We start from the raw sequence: 26,058 nt of genomic DNA on the forward strand, positions 1-26,058 counted from the left end.
GTAGTAAGTGTATGATGATGTCACCAGGGCAGAGTGGGAAGGGCCCACCCTGTGGGGACCACCATGGGACCTTACAGGTAGCCACCAAATCCTTATCCCACCATGCTGACCCCGCACTCCTGAGTGCACACCATGCCTGGCCTGGCCCAGCCCTCTTGACTCAAACTTGTCTTCCCTTTCTTCCAAGCACCCACCATCAAAGCTACAGAAACTACTAGGAAACCATGTTTTTAATGGAGAAGATATGATGTCTGTGGGTGTCACACGTCACAACAGCAGTGGGCTGCTCTCCCTGATTCCTCCTGAGCGCACTGCATCCCATGGTGGCCAAGGAGCCCTCGTTGCTTTGGGAGGCTGGAAGCCCCTTGGCTGGGTTGAGGTCCTCAGGTGTGCATCTGTCTTTCCCTTGAGTGTGATTCCTCCAGGTTCCAGAGGAGACCATGCAGGCTGGAGGGAAGAGGGTGCAGGGGTACACTCTGGACATGGGGCAGAGAGACAGGTGAGCAGGGTAGAGGAAGAAGTCTGGAGCGGGAACCCCATAGCAAGCTGTCCTGTAGGGACAAAGAAGCAGAAGCCACCAGTCCTGGTGGCGTGGGCCATTTAGCAGGGCCTCATTTCCTCACAACACCTGCGCTTCCTGGGGCTTCTCATCCTTAGCACCCCAGGGGAAGAATCACCATCCACAGGGGCTCCTGCTTAGCTCCCCAGCCTGGAACCCAAGTTCCTTCTCCCCTTTAGACCTCTCCTCAGTTCTTGCCTCGTCTTGCCATCATCCTCCATGGCCTGTTTGTTCCCATCTCTGTTTTTGTGACACCCTCAACCCCTCCAACAAACACTTGCCTGTCACTTGCTTAGAGAGCTCCCTGTCCCAAAAAACCTGCTCTGCTGCATGCTTTCTGCAGACCCTCCCCACTGCAAGGCTCCCAGCCCTCCCACAGGGGGTCTCAGGTGGCCTAGTTCTACCGCTGTGTTCAGTTTTTCCAGACACTTCTTCAGAGAACGAGAGGTTGTACTTTCTCTGGATAGCACCTCGGCAGGAGCACCCTGCGTGTTTTGCAGGGTACACAAGTAAAGGTCATCATCGGGGGGCATTTAGGAGAGATGGGACCTCGGGGACAATCTAACTCAGTGTTCTCACACTCTTGCATGCCTCAGTACCCCCGCAGGGCAGGCCTGGTCCCAGTTTTCAATGCAGTGATTCTGGGGGCAGCTTCATCATGCACCCAACAGGTGAAGTACATGCAGCTGATCCCAGGACCAAACTTGAGAACCACTGATCAGCTACAACCCCAGCTTTACAGATGAGAACAGAAAGGGCCCCAAGTAGAAAAGGTGCCCGGGGCCTCGTGGTGCAGGAGCAGGCAAAGCCGAGAGAGCTGAGTCACCAGTGTCCCTTCTCCTGCATGTATTAAGCACCCTTTGGCTTCATCCTGGAGTCACAAGTTACCCTTCAGACACTGAAGGCCCCCCAAGAAAAGGGTACCAGTTTCCAGGTACCTCTACTGTGAGGTTGGAGACTTGGCAGCATCGAACATCTTCTTCCGGCCTTCCATGCCAGACATGGCCTCCACATTCTTCCTCCAGTCTCCCACCTCCACGGGCCGCTCCTGAGGGTGAACCAGATATATCAGAGACTCACTGGGATGGAGGGGCAGCCAGGATATCCCAAGTTCAAGAGAAATTGGGCTGTTGGAATTCTGCCTGATCAGAACCACAGGAAATCCCGGCAACCCTGAAATCCCGGCAACCCTGCCCAGTGGTAAGTTTTGAGGACTCAGCCAGACAGGGGATGTAGGTGCAGCTGAAGGGCCATGGGAAGGAGGATTTTCTGGGTGATTATGGGAGGGTGGTGGGCCAGTTCCTACCCCAAGATGCCTCCCTGTCTCGTACCACCCCCTTTTCTGAGGTCCAGCAACCCCTGATCACCTCCTCCAAGAAGCCTTACCCAGTATTTTCATTTCCATTTCCTCTGCGGTTTTTTTTGTTTTGTTTTGGTTTTTTGTTTTGTTTTGTTTTGTTTTTTTTTTGGAGAACTGGGGATTGAACTCAGGTCCTCGCGCTTGCCAGAGAAGCGCTTATTCCACTGAGCCATCTCCCCGGCCCCATCCTCTGCATTTTTGCAGGCCCCATTCTTGTCTTTATGAAGCTTTCTGGGCCAGAAACTGTGTGTCTGTCACCTTTGTTCCTTCCAGGGAACATGACATCTTACAAGTTCCAATTCTGGGTACATAATACTGTGAGATCTGCCAACTTGGAGAGATTTGTGGCTGAGCAAGTGACTAAGTTCAGTTCTCTGATTTCTGTGCTCATGTATCTCTGCTCTGCAGGAGCAGCCCTCTCCTCCCCCATCACCCATGTGCTCTTTACGCTCAAAGCAGAGGCTTTACTTTATTCCCTGAGTAACCTTTTCCATGTGTCAGTCTGTCCCTCAGACTGAAAGCAGACTGAGGAAAGGAAGGGAGTCTTTCTCTGTCCCTGTTTTCCTAGGGTGTTCTAGAACATTCTGACTGATAGGCTCCTGGGCCTGCTTGAGGCTGTTTGAGGGGTGACAGGGAAGAGCTGCTGAGCAGGGGCCCTCACCTTCTCTGTGTCCTCCTTCTTCACAGACTTGAGGTTGGCCCGCAGGTCCATGGACACCTTATGCTTGGAGCCCAGCAGGGCCCGCAGCATGGCATCAGCTGAGACGCGGACCCGGCGCAGTGGTGGGCGCTTGAACTTCCCACGGAGATCTAACACCTTTAGTTTCAGGTCCTTAATCTGAAGGCAAGAAAGAGCCATGCTTGCTTGAGGGGCAGCAGGCCACAGGGTCCCTGCCACAGGACCTCAGACCACAGCGTTCCAGCCAGAGCCATACCCCAAGTTCTCCAACCTGGAAGCCAGACCCTCTGGGACACTTAGGATCATCTGTCCCTTTGCAAATAACCCCACATACATTGATGCATGAAGGGACACACAGAGTCCATGATCTAATCCCATGCCTGGGGCCCACCGTGCCAGTGCTCCTGGTCTGAGCCCTGTCTGGGTGTGGGCTGCCTCCTGTGGTTCCCATGGCCTCCATCCTGCTCCTTGCTGGTCCCTGCCCAGGGAGCCTTCCTTAGAGCCCCCAGGCTTAGCCCAGCATGGAGAAAACCTCCAGGCCCCAGGTCTCCCAAGGAATTCTCACATACGATGATCTTTGAAAGCTTAGCCCCCATAGATCATTGTCCTGCTGGGCAAAAAGGGGCCTGTGTCCCCCCAATACACCCATCTCTGCTTGGCAAACCGACCACAGCAGCCCAAGCCTGCCCTTCCCAATTGTCCCTGCCCACTGGAGCAGGCATCAGAGCGAGTGCAGGTGCCAGGATCCCCATGCTGTGACCCGGGCATCCTCATCAGTGAGGTGCAGATCCTAGCCCCGCCTCGCCTTACCCCCAGGCGTGCAAGGAGGATCAAAGGCTATGATGCACTTGAAAGCCCTTCACAAAGGTAAGATGTCATTAACAGGCATCTGATTACTTGTGTGGGTGAATAAAAGGCAGCTTCTGAAGAGGCCATGCGGCAGGTGGGGAGAAAGCCTGCGTTCTTCCTGTAGGCCTGTGCTCCCGCCCAGCTCCAGCTCTGTGGCTGGTGTGGAAAAACAAATCCCCGTGCTGTGTACCCACCTCCCAGGTTCCACAGAAGACGGGAACAGCATCCTTGCCCACGAGATTCACCTGGACATGACCCATTCTCCCACCTAGCGTCACCAGCTGTGCCCCTCCCCTTCCCCAGCTCACCTCCCTGGTGTTGTGGAGGCACTTGGCCTCGATGTCATACCGCTCCTCGTCCACCACCTCCACCTTGGCATGCAGCTCCCGACACAGGTCCTGGGGATGTGGGTTATGGGGTGTGAGAGGAGGAGAGGGAAGCGGCTGCAGGCTCCAGCCCCGCTTTTTTGCCTGCCTGCCCTGCACCCTCTCTCTAGCCTCTCTTTGAGACCAGAATCTGCTGGCTCCCTCTGAGGGTGACGGCCCAAAGCATAAGCATTTTGCTCTCCTTTCTGTATAGACTTGTTTTATTACAAAGATACAGTTTGCACATGACAAAAGTAATATAAGTGTAGGAATTTTGAACACTATGTATTAAACAAAAAATAACAAGTAAAAAGAACTAGTAGGGGCTGCTGAGATGGCTCAGTGGTCTAAAGCACCTATTTAGAACAAGCTTAGTGGAGCACAGGGACCGTGGTTCAATCCCCCAGCACCACATGCCAGCCAGCCCCGCCCCCTGGGGCTGAGCTGGACACACACACACACACATACACACACACACACATAAATAAATAAAAATAAAATTAAAAAAAAGAAAAAGAAAAAGAACTAGTAAATGCACTACCTGGAAAAAAAAAATTGATGACATTTTGGAGTGGGTGTGTGGGTGTGTGTGTCTTAATTTTATTTTTAAAAAGAGTACAAATTAGAATTAAAACAGAAAAAATTACAAGTGATATAGAATTTCACTTAAAGTAATATGAATTTCATTGTATTCATTGTAATACATAGTGTTGTCTTCCAACTAATTATTCATATTACCATATATATGCATGTAAAATTGGAAGAAGAAAGAAAAAAGGAAAGAAGTGTGTGAGAAATTAAGAGAAAAAGTACAATCAATTGAAAAAAGGAGACAAAACAAATGAAGTATTATCTGCTCCTTTCCACAGACCAGCAGAAATGCACAGTACAGTTGTCTAAACCATCCTGCTTATATACATAGATATAGCTCTTTCCCCCACTCTCTCTCCTGTCCTTCTCCTCAACTCAGTAACTCCTTCCCTTTGAGTAAGTTCATTCCCTTCCCAGTATCTATTGTATCCTTCAGATTCCATTTTTTTCTTTCAGGTTCTCACACTAAAGAGCTAATACGATGTTTGCACACACAGGTCTGGATTGATGACATTCTGATAGGTATCCTTGCAGTCCCTTGTCTCCTCAATTGCTGGCATTTAAACAATTACCAATTTTTTTAAAACATCAAAGGCCTACCACTAGGGGAAGAAGAGCCAAGTCTTTGGCAGAACGGGGCTTCCTGAGCTGGGCCAACTCCTGCTCCATGCCACCCCACTAGCTATTGTAAAACCTGGTGGCTGGCTAGGTCTTTGCACCAGAAAGTCCCTTCTCCCCTCTGGAGCTCACTGCCCCCACCTGTAAAATGAGCTCTAACTTCCTCAATCTGGGGTGGTTAGGAAAATAACATGAAGCCACATGGAGAAGGGCACCTGTGGGTTACAGAGCTGCTGAGCCCTAGTCAGTTGCATCTCCTGGGCCCAGGGCCCCCCTCATGTGGAGCCCCCAGCCCACCCACCTGCCAGGCTCACCTGGAGGGCACTGAGTGACAGTCCACGGGTCTGCAGTGTGGGGATGCGCTCAGCCAGGTAGCGCCTCTTCTCGGCCTCACGTTCCTCATGCTCCTGTTCCCAACACTCCTTGGCCTTGGCTAGCATCAGGCTCTGGACAGGACAACCCAGTGAGTCGGGGCTAGCCCTTGTGTTTCCCGCCCAGCATCAGGGACAGAGGGGACGGTGGACATGCAAACCCAGCTCTGAGAGCCTGTGTCCCTATGAAAGTGTGTGGTGACTGCCAGCAGACCTTGTGCAAACACTAATCAACCACCACACATGACACTCCTGGGCCCTGGCTTGCTCCCCCTCCCCACATACAGTCCTACTCTTACATACTTGTGTGAGTTTGGCCCCACACAGCACTAAGAGAGAAACAAGTTCAAAAACAAATCACATCCCTCTGCCTCCACTGCAGAGTCCCACACTGGAGCTGGTCATGGCCTCCTCATGGGACCCAGGAGGGTGCCAGGGCCCCTATTCCTAGGGCTCAGCCCTGCCCATCTGCATCTTGCTCCAGCAAAGCCAGCTGCTTCTGCCTCCCATCATCCGGGCTGGGCTCCTTTCTCTCTTCATCCCACACCACCCACAGCTTACTGCCCACATAGCTGCCCCCACTGATGCCCAGACCAACATCCCGCCTCACCTTCAGCATGAGCTTTCGAGAAGCTGTGATCTTCGATTTTCTCTGGGAGTGAGAAGGGAGAGAGAAAGGCGATGAGGTAGAGGTCGTGACGCTGGAATCCTGCTCCAAGTCAAGTCTCCGCAGGGTTCACCATTACTACCCAGAATCCTCTACTCACTTGAGCGTCCCTTTCAAGCTCATCTGTGTGTTTAACTCCTCAAATTCAGAGGACACTGCAGCCCAAGACCTTGGCATAGGGGCTGAGGCCCTGCCTTGCCATGCCTTGCCTACTCTTAGCAGAATTCTGTGAGAGACTGGGCAGAGCAAGTGACGCCTCCTTGTCTATAAATGTGGATGCCAAGATCCACCTAACTTAGTTCACAGAGCTGCTACAAACAAAATGAGAGTGCAAACATGAAAATATTTTGAAAAGCTAAAAGAGAAACACATTTTAGCACTCTGGAAAGTAAATAACAGCAATATCTTGCAGCTGTCTTATGCCGGAAGCAGAAACTGTGAATCACCTAAATAGATGAAAGATACTCATACAGACACCAAAATGTTTAACTATTAACACTGTCTATGTAAAATTTCCTAATATGTAAAAAGATTGTTTTTTATCAAAAGACCAAATAGTCTTGCCAACTTAATCTGTAATAATAGGTCTTAATAAGCCCCAACCCCTGGCTGAGCATAGTGGAGCACACCTGTAATCCAACTACTCAGGCAGCTGAGAAAGAAGGGTGTTGAGTGTGAGGCCAGCCCAGGTAACTTAGCTAGACCCTTCTCAAAATGAAAAATGAAAGCAGGTGCAGGAACTGGGAGTCTGATCCCCAGGCCTGCCATGCTGGCCCTGCCCCTGGGGCATGCTGAGACTGCAATTGAGACTAGGCATGGTGGTGAATGTCTATAATCCCAGCTCTTGGGAGGCTGTAAACAGGCAGATCACTGTGAGTCTGATCTAGTAGTGAGACCCTGAACACCTTGTAGACCCTTCCCTAAAATACAAAAAAAGAAAAAAAAGAAAGAAAGACCTGGGTCCAACCTCCAGTACCGCACCAAAAAAAGAAAGAAGAGAGGGAGGGAGGGAGAGAAAAAGGAAGTGAGGGAGGAAGAGGAAGAAAAAGAGAAAAAGTTTCAGCCCTGTGGAAGTGGTCCTACAGGAGCAGTTGTAGTGAGAGGGCTGCCTCTACCCACCCCAACTAATAAGACTGTGAGGCAATGAGACTTATGTCTCCTCTGGACTGTAGGCTGCCTCCTTATGCTACCAGTGGGCTCTCTACCCACTTCTAAGGTGCTGGATGCTGGGGAGAGGACAGCTCAAATTCATGACTGTGGTGTGGAGAATAGGAATTATTGAGCTTCAGGTGAGCAGTTTGGGAGAAAAGTAATGAGCTTTAGCCCGTGGAATGCTCAGCCTCCGATCCAGCTATTCAGAGCGGCTATCATTTCCTCTCCAGTGCCTACATCATTGCTACACTTCTGACCCCCGTGACCTTGAGAGCAGTGGCCTCGTGCTCCAGCCATTGCTGCCCATGGCTCACACCCTATCATGCACCTGTGGAAGGTTCTATTGCAGTCCTCTGTCCCCACACACGGTGAGCATAGGGCCATACCACTTGGCTATCCATCAATGGAGAACTGCAGTAAAACCTAGAAACTCTCATGGCTGTTGAAAAACAGCATGCTTGATTCTCATTGTCAAGGCTATGGCAAGTGTCACCCCTTGGTCAGTGACACAAAGTCACACCCTTGCTGTCACAGAGTCCACAGCCTTTCCCCACATGTTCTATCACTGGAGACACATAGGCTGTGTCCTTGGCAGCCTGAATAAAGCTGGATTATGGGTGACATCTAAAGTGAAGGTCACCAAAGACTTGAAAGGATATGAGGGCACAGCTTTCTTCTTTCCTCAGTGTTCCAGCACTGGGCCAGAATGGAATAACTTTTATCATAAAATGTGGTTTTGTACAGGACCACCTCTCAAGGGACAGAACGGACCTGCCAGGAAAGGAAGAGCTTTCAGAGTGACTGAAGGGGAACTTGTGCTCAGGGAGGGTATAAAGTCACACCAAGACCTGCTGCATGCAGTCCCAGCCCCAGGAGCACCACTAGTGACATTAGGAACTGGGCAGCAACTCCCAGGATCCTAGGAAACCCCACACCCAAAATCTTGCTCAAGGTGTCTGTTCTCTTGGAAATTTTTCCAAGCTACTGGATACCACCAGCACCAGCACCACCACCACCACCTTGGCCTCGCCCCATGTTCTACTATCCTGAGATGCCCAGCCCACCTTCACCCATCTCGAGAATTAATCAGCACACAGGTGCCCAAAGTATCACTCACCTCGCTTCAAGCATCCAGCACAGGAAGGATGGAGGAGAGACCAGAACACAGAGTAAGGACAAAGTACATCATATATGTAGCAGCAGAACCATGGCGACCAGCTAGGGGGATGAAGTGGCAGTGACAACAATGGGCCAAAAGAAACCAGGCACTAAGCAGGGAGTTGAGGCTGAGAGTTGCAGCAGAATGGGATGAAAACCCAACAACCTTGGTCACTGGAAGTTGGAGACAGTTGGTGGGAAGTCAGGGGAGCCCTGACAGAGGGCTGCACCCATGAGGGTGCTTCCCTGCCCGGGCTTTGGCTAAATCCCCAAAGCCTTGCCCATCTGTTGGTCAGTGTGAAGCCACGACCTGGCACATTCATTAGCTCATTGCAGACAGGCAAACTCTAAAGCATAGGCCACAAAGGTCCTCCCACTGCTATCTGTCCAAAGGCTTGCAGGACACCTGGCCCCCCGGGGAACTGCTCAGCACTGATGCAGGCACCCAGGAGTTGAGCAAAAGATCCTCAATTGTGGGGCTAAAATGTGCAGCAAAATGACTTGTCCCTGGAAACCCAGACAGGAATAAGATGACTTACACTTCTGGCATGGTGGAGGTGGCGCTGCACCTGAGGGAACACGGGAATCGTTAATGAGAGAAGCTTGCAACTCATGCTCCCACCCAGCCAGGACTTGGAGGTCACATGCAGGAAGAAGGCCTCCAAATACAATACGGTTGGATATAAGCTCACTTTCTCAATGGCTTTTAGGTTGCTGAAGAGTAGTGTGTACCTCTTAAGAGACTCAGATATTTCATTGTCCAGTTGTTTTTTTTTAATCTCTTTTTTACTCTTTTTTAAAAAAATTATTTATTTTATTTATGTGTGTGTGTGTGTGTGTGTGTGTGTGTGTGGTCAGCTCAGCCCACCAGGGGGCGGGACTGGCTGGCATGTGGTGCTGGGGGATTGAACCGCAGACCCTGTGCTTTGCTAAGCTTGTTCTAAGTAGGTGCTTTAGACCACTGAGCCATCTCACCAACCTATCCAATTGGTTTTTAAGAACTCTGTGCTTCCAGTACACAGTGAATGCTTCTGTAGTGTTTTAGAGGAAAGGGGAGCTGAGAAATGAAGAATGGGGAAGAGCTGCTTGGAAGATCAACGTTCATATCCCTTATTCGTGTTCTGTATTTGCACTAGAAATTTTACAAAATAATTCAGAAGTCTTTTGTCTGATTCTTAAAGAACTTGGTTTTAAATTTTTATTATAATTTATGACATTCCTCAACATTTGGTATTATGAATTTATAAAAGAACTAATTGCAATATATGTATGAGAAATCTATTTTAATACTGCTAAAGTAAGATATATAAAGTAAAGCCATATTAATATGATGAGCTGTAAATGGCTCAAGTCAATAACTTCTGAGGATAACCCACTACTATTACAGACTGCTGGACGGTGTTGGATTGTTTTGCTCAATTCAAGCACCTATAGTATTTAGATGCCAATAGAATACCCACTTTTGACAGGACTAAAAAAAGGGGATACAAAGGAAAGAACATTTTGTATTTGTATACACAAAATAGGATAGATATACAGCTACTTTCGTTTAATTCAGTGAGAAGAAGGAGGTGTACTAATAGTGTTTGGACAGGGTATCCTGTCTGCATCTTGTACTATGGATAACCACTTAGAAGATAACAATGTACAATGTGTTGATTATTGAAACTGTCCTATTAATCAGCTTTGAAACTGTCTCATTCATATTTATTTCTCAATAAAATAAAGTAAAAATAAAAAATACTGCTAAAGTAGGTATACATTGATATAGATATAGATATATATAGATATATAGATATATAGATATATAGATATATAGATATATAGATATATAGATATATTTAAACTGGGAGTCAAACTCAGGACCTTGTACTTGCCAGGCAGGCGCTGTGTCATGACCTATCTCCCCAGCCTGAAAGGTTTGGTTTTTTTTTTGTTTTTGTTTTTGGTTTTTTGTTTTTTTTTTTTTTTTTTTTTATGCGTTTGGTGCAGGGCCTCACTACCCAGCTCAGACTCATCGTGATCCTCCTGTTTTCAGCCTCCCTAGTGCTGGGATCACAGGTGTGTGCCACTATGCCCAACTCGGTGGCCATTTCAACACACCGGGGCTGGGCCAGTGCAGCATGTGGTGCTAGGGGTAGAACCCTGGTCCCTGCACTTGCCTAAGCAGGCACTTGCTCTGCTGAGCTATCTTGCCGGCCCCATGAAAGAATCTTTTTTAAAAAGTTTAATAGCATACACCTGTAATCTCACTGGTTCAGGAGGCTAAGAAAAGAGAATTGCAAGTTCAAGACCTGCCCTGAACAAGTTCAAAGCTACTTCATGAGACCCTATCTCAAAATAAGCATTTTTTAATAAAGGGCTAAGGGCAAAGGCCTTGTACCAACCACAAGTACTGAGAAAGAAAATAATTAATTAAAGAATTTTTTAAAATCAAATATAATGAATTCCACCAAGGCAAGGAGCAGCAAACCACAGTGTCCAGGCCAAATTGCCCCAAATCTGATTTTGCTTAAATGGTGATAAAACAAGGAAAAATCTTTTAACAAAAACCTTAAGTGATCTGCAGAGCCTAAAGTATTTCTACATGGCCCTTTCCAGGGAAAGCTTGCCAACCTCTGTGGAGTACAGAAGAGAACCCATAGTAGTCATGGCTGGAAAGCAAAGTGGGGCTCCAGGACCACACTGAAACTGGGCTGGACTCAAGGGGAGGCTGGAAAGCAACTGCAGCAGCAGGAGCTGGTCAGCTACATCAGGGCCCAACACCAGGGGGCACCATTCAGTAGGTGCAGGGGGCCTAAAAGCCTTGGTAGGGGAGTGGGAGGTCCTGAAGGGAAGAGGTGAACCTCCAGCCAGCCAGGATGGACCCTGTGCTTGACTTCAGTCTTTCCTTACCCTCTCTGGGCCAGTTTTCCTCCCTGTAAAATGAAGGACTGGTAAGTGGTTTCCCATTCAACATGAGCCCTTGAGTCCTTCATTCAAACCACATCTTACTTGAAAGCCAAACAAGTTCAGTCCTTAAGGCAGAATGGCACTGCCTCTGGCTGCCACAAAAGCCTCAGGGTCTGCGAGTATGTGTGACTGAGGAGCAGAGACTGCAGCCTCCTGTGCAGAGGACATCCTCCAGGACTAGGCTCACAGGCCATCCTGCCTGGCCCAGGGGAGGTAAAGGAAGGGATTGTGCCACAGCTCAGGGGAAGGGGGCTGCTGGGGTTGGGAACAGGTTGTGAGGTAAGACAGGAAGCCTTGCGAGGTCATGAAGTAAGGGTGTGGGAAGCCATGTGTATTGAGGAGGGAGCTCAAGGTCCTCAGGACTCAGTTCAATCAAGAACCTGGTTCAGATCAGGGAGAGAAGCCAAAGGACACTTGCAAAGTGCCTACCAGGAATTTCATTCCAGAGCCCCTCTCCCTCTGCCCTGGTCTCTCCTTTCCTTTCCTGCCGTGAAGCATCCTCCAAGGCCCAGTGACAGGGCTTTCTGCTTTTGGTCACCTCCCCTGGATCTCTCTGGAGTCAGACACCCTTCTTTACCCCACCTCTATTCTGTCTGCCCCAGAGGAGAGTGAGGCTGAGGTAGAGGAGGTGGGGGGAGTGTGACCCTAGAGTCCCAGCTGTCTCCCTGGGGCACAAGGGAGAGGTGTGGAGACGATCTATAAATTCCAGAAATGCTTGGCTGAAATTAGATTTTATAGGCAGCTGCCTATTCTAAGTTCCACTCCTCCAAAGACACCAAGTCTGTCTGTCCCCTGGGAGTGCCAGTCTCCAGGCAGAGCCAGGTCTCAACTGAGAAGGTCCTGCATCTGTCTTCCCCAGGATGGGCCTCACTTTTGATGAATGTTCAGCCCCAGTGACTCTCCCGTCCCTCAGAGGGCTCCTTTTGTCTCCAGCATGGGGCCTCCTGCCAAGCCCCAGGGCCCGCCCTGCTGACAAATGCCAGGCCCAGGGGTCTCACTTCAGGCATGAGGCCTGGCTTGGACTCTGACACCCGCCAGACAGGACCCCTTGACAGGCTTAGGGGAAGATAAGTAGGGGCCTGATAAGAAGTCAGGATGCAGATAGCAACAAATGCAAGGCTCAGGAGTGCTGGATTCCATCTCCTCAGCAAGGGAAAGGCAAGGAGATAATTAGAAAGTCCATGATTGGATGCCAGAGAAGAGAGTCCATGTTGCCTGCCCTAGGCTTGGTTCTCTGTGCCCTGGCCCTCTAGGGGGAAAGCCGGTCAACTAGAGGTGAAATGAAGGCTGTATGTGTGCGCAGGTAAGTATAGGGGTGTGTGTGCATGCACGCGTGCATGTGTGTGTGTGTATAACAAAAAAAAGAGAAGCCACAAATATCTAGTTAGACTCATGCTGTACCCCTGCTCTCTATCCCTCATCCTTGAACCCCAGTTCAAGGGTATCGTACTTCTTGGCTGGCTGCTAACAAGGCTGGACCCCAAGCCTGTGGCCAGCGCCTGTCACCTCACCCCACCCCACCCCCTGCCCTTTGAGCTTCTAATAGGAGAGCCTTGACCTCAGAAGTGCTTTGGGCCTGTTACCCCAGGCCTGGGCCAGGTGCTGCCTTTAGTCTTTAGTTCTCTCCCCAGAGACCATGGGACCACACTAGACATTACGTGGTCTTGAGCTTTGTGCCCTCTCAGTGCTGTTAACAACTGCTACCCCAAGAAGAACCTCAACAGTTCAGAGCTTCATTGGGAAAGCAGGGCTGGTAGTAAACCCTCACCTGCTCATGTTTTCCTGAACAGATGGGGTGTACAAAGGAAGCCAAGAGCACCCCTCCAAGGCAAAGAACAAAGAAGCAAGAGGGAGCCCTCGGGCGGCAGGGGCTCTGGTCTGGATTCCTAAGCTCCACTTGCATGAGTTCTTTCTCCCTCCTGCTGTTGCTTACCAGGCTCATCTCAAACTGCATGCTCTCTGAGCTTCAGTGTCACCCTCTCCCAGGTGCCCTCTTCCTTCTGCAACCCACTAGGCAGTGCCTCGTGAGAACAAAATACACTAGGCCCTGCCTCGGGCTCTAGAGAGGCTGCTGGACATCCTGTGCTGGGAAAGGTTAGCCCCCTCAGCTGCCTCTTGGGAGAGATGCCACCACACAGAACAAAAGACTGGGAGTGTCAGGGGACTGCTCACCCAGCAAACACACTTGTACAGGCAGGAAATAGCTTCCATTTCCAAAACCTCGCTTCCTCCTCCAACCAAACCCCAACTTCTCTGCCCGGCCTCAACCCAGGTCTGCAGTCCTGGGCTGCAGAGACTTACCTTGTTTAGTCCTGAGTGCTGGGCTGGCCTGAGCCTCCCTGCAGACTGCACACTGAGGGGGCAGAGCCGGGGGCAGGCTATGAAAACTGCGCCCAGAGGCAACTGGCCAGTAAAAATAGAACAGCCCACTGCCCCTCCCCCACCACACACACCTCAGGGGCACACACACTGGGATGCTCACACGCAACAGGTGCTCGGGCTGGAAGACCAGTGTGTGTGCACACACACCTGCTGTGCACACAGAGAACACCCAGTGAGTTAAACCAGCACCCACAGGGAGGGAGAGAGAAGGAGCCAGACTAGATATGGGGGCTGGACAGAAGCGGGAGAGGGTACTGAAGGAAAGCAGGGGACACTGGAAGACCCAGAGAAGCCAGCAGGGAGCCACCAAGATGACCCTGCCTCTCCTGCAAGGAAATTCAGAAATCAAGTCCCAGCCCACGTTCCCCAAAGCCCCAGAGAGCCAAAGATTTGGCTGTGGAGAATTGTTGAGTGTCTGGTGCATAGGGTGTAGGTGTAGGAGGGTGCCTGGAAGGTTCTGGGCTTCTGGGGGTGTTCATGGGCCAAGCTGGGCAGCCATGGCACAGGGTCACCTTTACACTTGCAGAAGCCTAAGGGTTCACACCCCCTCCAGGCATGGTTCCAGGGTGTAGTTTCCCAGGTTCTGTCCACGCCTAGATCTCAGTAAGACCAACTCACCTCTCCCCACCTAATCATCAGCCAGCCAGCAGCAGGAGGCTGGGGGGCCACAGGGACTGCACCTGTTTGCTGGTTATTTTTAGGACTGTTGATGAACACATAATACCCATCCTATAGTCAGAGAAAGACAATGCCTGCTATGTTAATCCTGTGGCTATTATAGTCGGTCATCTCATGAGCCAGAACCCCAGGCTGGAGCAGGGCAGGCAGGACACTGACCCCTCTTGGAGGCTACAGAGAGGCCTATCAAGCAGCAGAAGAAAAGGGGGCTCTCACCATGCTCCTCATTTGGGGAGAGAAAGAGTCAGTGGGCAGGAGTGTCCACCCCTACTCCCTCAGGGCCCACAGAAGTGTAGAGGCTCCACCCTGTGGACACTGACATTCTGCTGCCTACCAGAGGTGGTTTTGATCCTGTTCTAGGCAGGAAGCTCCATGCTGGGAGACTTCCAGGGAGCAAGGACAAGGTCTGGGAAGGTATGGGGTGGAGACAGAGGATTCCAAGCTGAGGGGCTGGGTGAAAAATGCACTCCATGAGTGGCTAGGAAGGAGGTTAGAGGAGAATCTAGGGATTGGTGAGAGGAGGTTGCCAGAGTTTATTGCTTCTTAACATTGTGTGTGTGTGTGTGTGTGTGTGTGTGTGTGTGTGTGTGTACTGGAGATTGAACCCAGGGAACACTGAACTGTATTTTTTTATCCCTCTTTCTTTCTTCTAAGATGAAGTTTTCCAACCTCACTAGGTTGCCCAGTCTTGTCCCAGACCTAGGATCATCCTGCCTCAGCCTCTTGAGTAGGTAGGATTATAGGCATGCACCACTATGCCTGGTGCCTTGTCTTTTTGTGTTTATAATTTATATAATATCTTTCTTTCTTTCTTTCTTTCTTTCTTTCCTTTTTTTAGACAGGCTCTCACTATGCAGTTCAGGCTGGGTTTGAGCTCACTTTGTAGCCAGATTGGTCTCAAACTCTCAAACTCTCAATGATCCTCCTGCCTCAGCCTTCTGAGTGCTGGAATTGTAGGCATGTGCCACCACACCTGTCTTAAAGGAATCATGGGGGCAGTTTCCTTGGTACTGGGAATTGAATTCATGACCTCACACTTTCCAGGCAGGTGCAATGCCACTGAGCTAAATCCCTGTCCCTTATAATCAGTTTCTTATAAACTGTAATTTATGCCAAAAATCAGTTGTCTACAATGAATCATCCTGCTTTTTGAAAAGGAAAAATAAAGCCTCAAGAAGTAGAAGCCCAAAGGAGGATCAAGCCAAACCTAAAAAGTAGGTGACCAGGTGTCTTCAGCAAGATGTGGTTTACACAGCCCACCAAGGGGACCTCCTTTCTGGAGCAACCACAAGGTCATGGGCTCCACAGATCTTGGGGAGCATTATTCATCCTCTGACTGTTAGACAGGAGGGGGCCTGTGTCCCTCATCCTAGGTACAGGGTCCTGAGTCCATTCCCACCCTCCAGCCCTGTACCCCGTGTGGCATCCAGCTGTCTACTCTCAGCTCCACCCTTACCTCAGACACTAACTAGTTCAGGCATGGAGGGAAGTGATGGCTTCCTCCTCCAGCACACCAGCTCCTCTAGGAAGCTCTGCTGTCTGCTCACAGATGACTTTCAAAACCAAGACTTGCCAGGTGTGGTGGTGCACACTCTAACCCAGTGCTCTTAAGGCCAAGGCAAAAGGATAACAAGCTTAAGCCCAGCCCTAGTGATTTAGACACACACACACACACACACACACACACACACACACACTGTTATACCCAGTTGTCAGTGCACCTGCCCCAGTCTTCCTTCATCTATGCAGCAGGTGTAGAAAACCCCAGAGCCCACCACGGGCCCAGTGACCTGTGGCAGGAGGTGTTCCCACCCCAACAAAGCCTCCAAGGGATGATTCTGTCCTTCCCTACATGCTGTCCTGACCAAGTGTGTTCTGCAGCCTTTTTCCTGCCCTCCTTAGCTACAGAGGTCACCTCCTCTCAGCACACCACTTCCCACTCTACCTACAGAGCAGGGACAGCTGTCCTGGAGCCTTGGGGCTGTGTGTAGCCCAGGAGCCATGGAGGGCAGTCCCCGCACAAGAAGTCAAGTTATGGCTCAGGCAGAGTTCTCACAGAGCACCTTATGGCCAGTTGAACAATGCTTCCCCCAGAGACACTCATGTCTGTGTGGAAATGCAAATGTGTCACCTTATATGACAAAGGAATGAAGCAGATGTGCTTCATAGAGAGGCTGAGATTGAGATTATTCTGCAGTATCTAAATGGGCCTGACCTAATCTTGAGGACCTTCATCAAACCAAGGATGAAGATGATGGTTAGAGATGATGTGACAAAGGAAACAGGGGAAAGAAGAAAAGGTGAGATGCTGTGTGCCTTCAAGATGGAAGAAGGGGCCGTGAGCCCTGGAACACAGCCTTTCTCTAGATGCTAAAAAGGCAAGGTATGGCCCCTCTCCTGGTGTTTTGAGGCAAGCAGGCTCCATTAACAACTTTCAGTTCCTTGAGACTGCTTTTGGACTTTATAACCTCACAAGTGGAAGATAATAAACTTACGTTGTGTTGAATCACTGAAGAATGATGGTATTGATTTGTTATAGCAGCAATAAGAAACTAATACACGTGCCTTATTGGATCCTGGATGTCATAGTTCAGATGTGCTGAGGACCAGCAGGCCATAGGCGGACTTGGAGGGTCAGTGAGAACCAGCCCAGTTCAAGGCAACCCTAGGGCACAGCCTCACACCTCCAGGGCTGGAATCCAGGCTCCTGGGGGCTGGGCCTTCCGAAACTCCAGCTCTGAGAGTGCTGAGAGCATCCTGGGATGTTAGAGGAGGAAAATCCAGTCCACCCAGCGTGCCAGAAGGAAATGAGGGCCAAGAGAAGAGGCAACTGAAGAGGGGCTCAGGTCTCCTACCTGGCAGCCCAGTGCTTCTGTCCCACACTGTCCTGCAAGCAGACACTTTGCTCAGCCTCTAATTCCCCTGCCATCCTTCCCTTTAATTCTGATATAGCTGGATGTGGTGGTGCTTACTTGTAATCCCAGAACTTGGGAGGCTGAGGCAGGAGGATCGCCATGAGTTCAAGGCCAGCCTCAGCTTCGTACAGAGTTCAAGGGTACCCGGAACTACATAGTGAGGCCCTGTTAAAAAAAAAAAAAAACCTTTCCAAAATTAATCCTAATATGACTCTGTCCCTGCCTTTACTCTGACAGACTCCAGAACCTATAGATGGCCTTTGCGCAAATTGGAAGACAGCGCCCTCTCCTGGTGCAGGCTGCCTGGCTGGTCCAGGGCTTCTCCAGCTGTGTGCTGTTCCAGGCCCTGCTCCCACTTGAGGTGAACCATGTGCTCAGCAGCACCCACCAAACTGCTACCACAGCGGTGGCGGACCTTTTAGTGACCGAGTGCCCCAACTGCAATCCAGAATTCACTTATTTACCTCAAAGTGCCTACACTGCAACTAAACCTGAACCCTGAGGTTTTAGTTTAGAAAAGACAATTCACACCCTTGGCTCGCGCGCCAACAGAGAGGGCCCTGCATGCCCCCTTCTGCATGCGTGCCATAGGCTCGCCCCCACTGTCCTAGCACCTTCTGTGACCCGCTCCGTTTTTCATTTGGTTTCCTGAGCTGGCCACCTGCCCTCTTTTAATCCATACAACATTCACACACCAGGAAAATGCTGAAACTGGTTTTATTCCCACGCCTCTCACAGCTTCATCTACAAGCCCTGCTCTGCAGAATCTGTGACCCTTCTGAACTCTGATCCAAACTCGGGTTCATAGCAAAAATGGCCCAACTTTTTGAACCCTGAATTCCTCATTTATAAAGTGGGTTAAGTGAGCCCAGTGACCCTGGGATGAGCTTGTCTTCCAAGGGGTGCCCCCTCCCCTCCTGGAGGCCCCCTCCTTCACACAACATGGTTGGCTTTTCCTTACACTATCTTTCTCTTTTTTTGGGGGGGGGTGGCAGAACCAAGGATTGAACTCGGGCCCTTGCACTTGCCAGGCAAGCACTTATCCTACTGCGCTATCTCTCCGGCCCCCTCCTCACATTCTCTTAAAAGTCTAGGGAGAAGCCAGGCATGGTGGTGAATGCCTATAATCCTAGCATTGAGGAGGCCGAGGCAAGAGGACTGCTGTGATTTCAAGGCCAATGTGGGCTATGTAATGAGTTCAAGGCCAGCCTGAATTGTATAGTGAGGCTCTGTCTCAAAAAACAGAGAAGGGGATCTGGGAGATGGCTCAGTGGAATAAGCGCTTCCCTGGCAAGTGCAAGGGTCTGAGTTCAATTCCCGGTTCCACCAAAAAATAAAAATAAAAATAAAAAAACAGAAAGAAGAGTCAGCCAGATATCTCAGTGGACTAAAGTGCCTGCTTAGGCAGAGCGCAGTGGCCAGGGTTTGATCCCCACCGTGCCGTGCCAGCTTTACCACCTAAGGTGCACTGAGATGGCACCTGAGACTGGGCGTGGTGGTGCACCCCTGTAATCCCAGCACCTGGGTGGCTGAAAACAGGAGAATCACTGTAAGTCTGATCCACATAGTGAGACCCTATAGACCCTATAGACCCTGTACTAAATACAAAAAAAAAAAAAAAGAAAGAGAGAGAGAGAGAAGAAAACAGAAAGAGGGGGGAAGTTGAGGTAGCTCAGTGGTAGAGTACTTGCCTAGCATGTGTGGGGCCTTGGTACCATAAGTAAAATTGTGTCCAGGGAGTCTGAAGTGGCCCTGACCAGAGCTGGGCCTCACGAGAATGGTCTCTAGCATAAGCACCTCCCAGAGCTCTGTGGCTTCTTAGCTCAGTGGGAAACTAAGGAGACACAACCAGGAGAAGGGAGGAGAGCCAGGCCTAGGAAGGAAGGGGCCCATCCCGGAAAGCAGGAGAAACTCAGATAGGTGTTAGCTGAAGAAGGGGACCTGGAGGAGTTTCCAGCTTGTTTCCCCAGCTTCCAGGGTCGTCCTTGTCCTTCCATGGAGTTGAAGTCCTCAGAGTAAGGGAAGGAAATGTCTGTCCAAAAGTGCTAGGCCTTGTAAGGCCACGGATTATGGGGTAGGCCCTGTCTGCTCCACAGCAGACACCTGTCAGCCCCTGCTGCCCTGGCATTGTTTGGAGAGGAGAAGAGCCCAAATTAGCAAGTGACACAGCCCAGCCCATCCGCCATGCCAGAAGCCCTTCCCCCTACTCAGGGCCTGTGCTTCTGAGACAGCTGAGCACAGGCCCCTTCCTGCCCTTGCCCACCTGTGTTAAGCTCACCAGCGCTCCTGCGTCCTTAGGGGACAGGGTGGGGCTTGAGGACCTAGAACAGAAGGGGCACAGAAACTCAAATGCTGTCACCCACCACAAATTCCTCCACAAATCAGCTCTCCAGGAAGGCCTGTGACCAGACAGCACTGAGTTCCTGGCTCTCACCAGGAACAGGCTCCCTGCAACCTGGCAACTTAGCCCCTCTGAGACCTTCATCTGTCCAGCGAGATATCAGTAAAAAGATGGGATATTGCGAGTGCCACCTCAGAGGGCTTAAGTAAGACAATGTGCACAAGGGACCTAGTGCCTGGCCCTAGGAAAAGGCCCAACAGGTGCTAGTTCTTAGGCTAGTGTCATTTCAGTACCTCTGAGGTAGGCTCCATTTCCCATCTCCCAGTGAGGAAGTGGTGGCTCCACTGGCTACAGAGAGCCCAAGGCCCTACAGCGAGGAAGCGGCAGAGCCCAGAACTGCATCCCGGTGCAGGCTGAGCTCCTTCGCCAGCCCCAGGTCTGGCACGGAGGAAGGCCTAGGTAAACACCTTCTGTCACTATCTTTAACCAGGGGGTGGTTTCCACTGGGAATTTGGCATGGATAGGCTTGGGGCTCTCGGAGCTCCATATAATTCATTCCAACATTAAAAACTATAAGCACTCTTTGAATTACTAATTCTTGATGTGCCAAATTGGAAGAGCTTTGGCCACAGATTAACACATGGTCATTAGCTGCTGCTTGTAGCCCTGAGATCCCGAGAAGAAGAGGCCCTTGCTTGCCCTCCAGTGAGACCTGGGTGGGGTGGTAAGGGGGCGAGTGGAAACAAGAGTGGAGTGCGTACAGTGGAGGAGGAGGGGCAGGGCCCCAGGAGCTGCAGCCAGCAGCGGGTGGGGCCCTGTGGCCCTGAGCTCATCCTGCAGTTCGTATTTCTCACACTGGGACTTCCTCCCACACCCTCTCCCCAAACCTATGGTTTCCATTCTCCTTGGATCACCCTGCTCCTTGATCTCAGCCTGGCCCATCCTGAATCCTCCCAGGCCCTTCCTGCCTCCTCCCTCCAGCCAGGTGTTTCTATGGATGAAGGGACCCAAGGGCTACCCCACTCCCACCCCAGCCTATCTCTGAGCCTGTGCCTGGCCAGTCCCAGCAGGTCCCTGCACATCAGGCTGCCTGGGCAGAGATCCCTGTAATAAATGGGTAGGGTTCAGGGCTGTCCCTGTGGAGCAGAGAAGGAGAACATGGGGAGCAAGCTAGCAAATCAGGTGTAGACTCCGCCCTAGGAGCAGACTCTTCACACAAGCATGTGAGCAGCCAGGAAGCCTGGGAACTAGGACACCTGGTCACCTCATCTCTCTGGATGCCACCTCACCCTACCCACCGCCCCTGCCCAACCTACCCAAGCACTGTGACACTAACCTCTGGGCCTCTTCTGCCAGTTCCCAGCTGCCCTGCACCCGCCTTGGCCACAGGATGTGCTTACTGCGCTGAGTCTCATGCTCTGCAGCCCCCCCAACTTCTGGGCCACTAGCAGGGGGCAGCTTGTTGCTCCCCCAGGTGGGCCTCCCCAGCGCAAGGGTCTCCCAAGTTCTCCTCTCTATGTGGTTCATCCGGTTCTGGGCATCATGTCACCTGTCTTTCAGGTGTACAATTCCACCTACCCTCTGTCCCCGTGGGATGGGCATGGTGCAGTGAAGGACAGGCCCCTGCTAGCCCAGTGGTGTCTCAGAATCTCCAGGAAGGCTTGTTAAAACACAGGGCATGGGCCTCAACCCCAGCTTCTGATTCAGCAGGCCTGGGGACAGGTCCAGAACTCTGCATTTCTAATAAGGTCTTACCTTGAGAGCCACCTAAAGGTACCCTTCTGGGTAGATTCAGTCAGCACTTGGGATAAAAGGCCAGGTGCTGGCCTGTGACCACCCACAACAGGGCCCCAAACAATCCAGCCACCAGCTGCCATCTCCCACGTTCTGATCTCACAGGACTCTGAAGGTCCCCAGGTCCACCATCAGCCAGTCATTCTCGTATTCACTCAGTTGCAAGCAAGGAGGCTCTCAATCCCAGATACTGAGCCAACCTCCATCCAGGCCTCTGCATTGCCCTGGCCTCGGGATGATCCTGGGACCCTGGAATCAGCCTCAAGTGTCCCAGTGCCTTTCGCTGCTTTCACTCCTCCTTCTGTGAAGCAGACTGCAAGGGACAGAAATGATCTTCCTTGGTATCAGAAGGATGTCAGTGGAGACAGTCCCAGCCTTCTGTCATCTGTCCCTGTGTCTCCTGGCTGGGCCACCCCTGAGCCAAAGTGGAGAATTAAGAGACCTCTTTGCTCCTCCCTTCTCTATTCCCCATGGTGAGTAGAGCCCTAGGTTCTGTCCTGCACCCCTGCAGTATCTCTGATCTGCCCTCCCACACAGCTGAGCACCCTGGTCCTGCGGCTTCACCATGAGAGCCTCCTGTTCTCTTCTAATGGCTGCCTCGGAGCTACTCCATCTGCCCTCACAGCTTCGCACCACTTACCCTCCCCTGGCTCCTGCTACCCCAAAGGACTCGACATTCTCAGAAGGCGCTGCCTTCCCAGCTCCTGCCCTCCGGCCTGGCTCTCTCTAGCAGTGTCTGCCCTACACTTCATGCACAACACTGGCGCTATCCATTCTCCAGTCTAGAAAAGGCTTGAGGCCGACACTGAGTCTCACTCATTCCGCATCTTCAGTGCCAGACAAGCAGTAGGTGCTCATGAAAGCTTGCTGAATCAGCCAATGGCCAAGGAAGAACACTAACAGGTGCCTCTGGCCAAGGCAGTGCAGGAAGTTGCCTCCATGGCTCAGGAAGGACTCTTGCCTTTCCTGGGGGGTTTGAAGTAAGGTTGGGAGTTCCCCACGGAGGGGCACAGGGAAAGCACCGGCTGGGAAGTCATCCTGTCCAAGCTCCAGGCACTAACTACCCCCTGCCCCTGGGAAGAGCAGCCACGGCCACTGGCTGCCCTTGACATAGGTGACAGCTTGCTCTCCCTTCCAACAATGTGCTCAGGCATACAAAGAAACAACAGCTGGGCAGCTGAGTCTTTGTTGTTAAACTTAGCTCCTGCATGGTAACCACCGCCTACACTCCATGCCCGGGCTGGGGCCAGGAATGCTGGGTGAGACTGATGCCAATCCAGGCAAGAGCCTAGCCCTCACATCTGCTGACCACCTCACCTGGCCACACTCCTACCTCCCCTCTGCACCCTCTCCATGCCTCTGAAGACCTAGAGCTCTCTCTCCACTCTGCCTCGAGCTCCTGCCTTCACCCCATGCCTATGTCACAGGGGCCAAGGCACCGCAGGATGAACCCAGACCAGCCTCCTACCTCTGAGGGCCTAATAAGCTCCCTTAAGACCCCAGCCATTAGAACAATAATCTCAGGGCTGGGGAGATGGCTTAGTGGAATAAGTGCTTCCCTGGCAAGCGCAAGGGCCTGAGTTCAATCCCCTGTTCCACACACACAAAAAAAGGACAATAATCTGTCCTTCGGAGGGTGGCTTCAGCAGCAGAGGAAAAGGGAAGCAGATCCTCTGTACTCCGCAAGAAGGTGATGGCACCTTCCTTCACTTCCTTCCACACACAGAGCCCCCCGCCATGACCCCACCCCACCCCAGATCCTCTCTCCTTGTCTGAGGCTCAGCTGCAGAACCAATGCCGCAAAGCCCTACCACATGGGGCTCCAGCTGGGGACTGTCACTGTATGCAAAACTCCACCCAGAGTGCTCTGTGTGGGTGCAAAGGTAGGAAATGGAGAGGACACTAGGCTGAAATTAATTCTCCCAGCACAGGGGAGACGGAGATGGTGCCAGGCCTCGTGGGACAGGCCCAGCTCCTCCTTATCCTGGACCACAGGGTACCAGATCCACGGGAGAGCTCCCAAAGGTAGTCCTCCAAGCCCAGGGCTGACCACTCTGCCTTTTTCACTGCAGTGTCATCTTCACTGATAATAACACAGCTGTGGCACAAAGTGCTCCTGCACGCGTTGTCTTCTTCCACGTCCTCACTGCTAGGGAAGCCGGCGTTCCTTAAGTGCAGCCTTGGTGAAGCAGGGAAAGTGAGGATTGGGTTAAATTAAACACAATCAGTATACCTGGGTCACTGTGTACCAGCACCCCGAGCTGCATTCCACTGTGCTCTGTCATTTCTACATGAAAGAACAAATGACCTAAAGACAATTGCTAATCAGACTTGAATATAGACAGACATCTTCGTGAAAATTAACTAAGCTGTCACTTCATGGAAAACAAAGGTGAGAGTCTGTTGCCAGTTATATAATTCAAGTTTTCAAGCAAAACCAAAAATTGAATGTTGTAAAACTTGTATCTGGCAAAACGAGTTTGACAGGTTCCCGACTATGTAAAGACTCTGGTATGATTGACAGTGATATTAAAGGTCATGATTTTATGCTGGATCTGTAATCCCAGTGTGCATCTGTAATCCCAGCCACTCTGGAGGCTGAGGCAAAATGACCACAAATTCCAGGCCACCTGGGAAACTCAGCAAGAACTTTCTCAAATTTTCAATATAAGAAAGGTGTGGTTCAGTGGTAGAACACTTGCCCAACATGTGCAAGGCTCTGGATTTCATCCCAGTACCACAAAGTAAATACCAAATGTGATTTTTAACAAGGTCTTAGGAAGATCTGCATAACTCAGAACATCAATCTCTTCCATAAGATCACAGAATTGCACAGGGGAAAATATCACTTCAAGTGTAAGATACAGCAATGAAATTTTGTGTGACAGCGTATGCAAACTTCAATCATATGCTTTCATATTGAACATTTAGGAAACTCATTGGTTGAGTTTTTATGTAGTACCCAAGAACTACATGCACAATTGTCCAAAAAGGACTAACGTGCTCCTCTCTTCTCCTATTGCATATTTGTGTAAAATTGGGTATTTTTTGTGTATTTTAGCAAAACAGTGCAACAGACTAACTGCAGAAGTGGATATGGGACTACACCTTCTACTGTACCAAATTTAAAGGGCGTATTAAGAAAAAATAAAACGAGGGCCAGGGAGATGACTCAGTGGAATAAGTGCTTTCCTGGCAAGTGCAAGGGCCTGAGTTCAATCCCTGGTTCTGCCAAAAAAAAAAAAAAAAAAAGAAAAAAGAAAAAAAAGAAAGAAAGAAAGAAAGAAAGAAAGAAAGAAAGAAAGAAAGAGAAAACAAAACCACTTTTCTCATTAGATATTTCTGGTTTTGGAGCCAGGGAGATAACTCAGTAGAATAAGCACTTGCCTGGCAAGTGCAGGGTCCTGAGTTCAATCCCCAGTACAGCAAAAAAAAAAAAAAAAAAAAAAAAGATATTTCTGGCTTTGTCACTTTATTACCAAAAGTTTTATTTATAATAAATATTTTATTGGTAAGTATTTTATATATTTATATCCCATCTATATTATAATAAAATATTCTATTTAGGTTAAAATTTAAGATAAACTTAAAATTATTAAATGGATTTTAAACTTTTTAAAAATTTATTTATGTGGTACAGAGTCTCACTGTGCAGCTTGGGTGGCACAGCACGCAGTACTGGGGATCAAACTCGGGACCTTGTGCTTGCCAGGCAGGTGCTTAGATCGCTGAGCTATCTCCCCAGCCCTTAGATTTAAAATACACCTTAAGCTCCAAGTTTTAATTTCTGGTATGGCAAACATTACTAGTCTTACCCAACTGAAACAAAAGATCTTTGGGAGCTAGATATCCTGAACCCCAAAACCTTGAGAAAAACCTTGAGAAACATTCTCTATGTTTAGCAGATTATTATTGTTATTATGCTGCTCCACATTTTCATCTATAAAATAAAGGAAGACTATAAAATGATTAAGAAAAATAAAGTATAATTTTTAATACTGTCCATGGCAGCCAGCAACAGGAATCAATCAAGGGGAAAAAAGTGACAAGTTATTTGGAGTAAGATTGGTAATGAGTGCAGGGAATTTTGTGGTTTAATAAAATACTCCAAAGGTACTGAGTAATATTTTGATCATACAACGGTGGTTTTAGCATGGAACGGTAATTGTGGTTTGAATTCTTCTCTGCCTGTGTCTTTGCTTGGGAAAACCCGGGTTGACGGACCTACTGCCAGTAACTGCATTTCTATTAACTGGGAGAAAGAAGTCATCCTTCTTGCCACCAGATGGAGCACTAGGCGCGAGTGAGCAAGCGACAGACAGAGTCAATGAGTGAGTGAGTGAGTGAGTGATTGAGTGAGTGAGTGAGTGAGTGAGTGAGTGTGTGTGTGTGTGTGTTGAATATGTTCGCGACTTAAGACTTAACTGACTGGATGTATGAGATCACTTACATATGAACGCTTCAGAGTGCTGACCATAAATGAATGTTCTGCCTCCCTGTTCCATCCCATGTCTCCTCCACCCCCCAGATGATGAGCAGAAGTGTTTCCAGTCTGTCTCTTCTCCATCCTTCTTTGAAAGACTAGACTGCTCTTGAACTAGCAACAATTCTTCTGCCTCAGCCTCCC

General features: G+C 50.1%; 1 protein-coding gene across 3 annotated transcripts; it reads right to left on the minus strand.

The window, feature by feature from the left end:
* Positions 1–212: 212 nt before the first annotated feature.
* Tnni1 (troponin I1, slow skeletal type) lies at positions 213–13,716 on the minus strand. Of its 3 annotated transcripts, none has more exons than XM_012513060.2 (9): positions 13,623–13,715; positions 8,909–8,938; positions 8,329–8,332; positions 6,003–6,044; positions 5,336–5,467; positions 3,756–3,845; positions 2,581–2,757; positions 1,498–1,607; positions 213–476 (listed from the first exon to the last, which is right to left on the minus strand). In XM_012513060.2, exons 2-8 carry the CDS (start codon positions 8,917–8,919, stop codon positions 1,500–1,502), a joined length of 564 nt encoding a protein of 187 aa, XP_012368514.1. In that variant the 5' UTR covers positions 8,920–8,938; positions 13,623–13,715; the 3' UTR covers positions 213–476; positions 1,498–1,499. The 3 variants fall into 3 exon arrangements, with proteins under 3 accessions (XP_012368514.1, XP_023564371.1, XP_023564372.1); XM_023708603.1 differs by lacking the exon at positions 213–476 and adding an exon at positions 483–583 and having other exon boundaries at positions 13,623–13,716; XM_023708604.1 differs by lacking the exon at positions 213–476 and adding an exon at positions 597–1,044 and having other exon boundaries at positions 13,623–13,716.
* Between the last annotated feature and the right edge of the window lie 12,342 nt (positions 13,717–26,058).

This window comes from Octodon degus, unplaced genomic scaffold (assembly GCF_000260255.1).
Source record: "Octodon degus isolate 3935 unplaced genomic scaffold, OctDeg1.0 scaffold00009, whole genome shotgun sequence".
Taxonomy (NCBI): domain Eukaryota; kingdom Metazoa; phylum Chordata; class Mammalia; order Rodentia; family Octodontidae; genus Octodon; species Octodon degus.

What these genes read in the sequence shown, in the direction of transcription:
- Tnni1 (XM_012513060.2), bottom strand. An exon ending in CTCGAAAGCTCATGCTGAAG is followed by an intron (nt 5,468 to 6,002) that starts GTGAGGCGGGAT and finishes TGTCCTGTCCAG; the next exon opens with AGCCTGATGCTAGCCAAGGC. An exon ending in TGTCACTCAGTGCCCTCCAG is followed by an intron (nt 3,846 to 5,335) that starts GTGAGCCTGGCA and finishes CCACATCCCCAG; the next exon opens with GACCTGTGTCGGGAGCTGCA.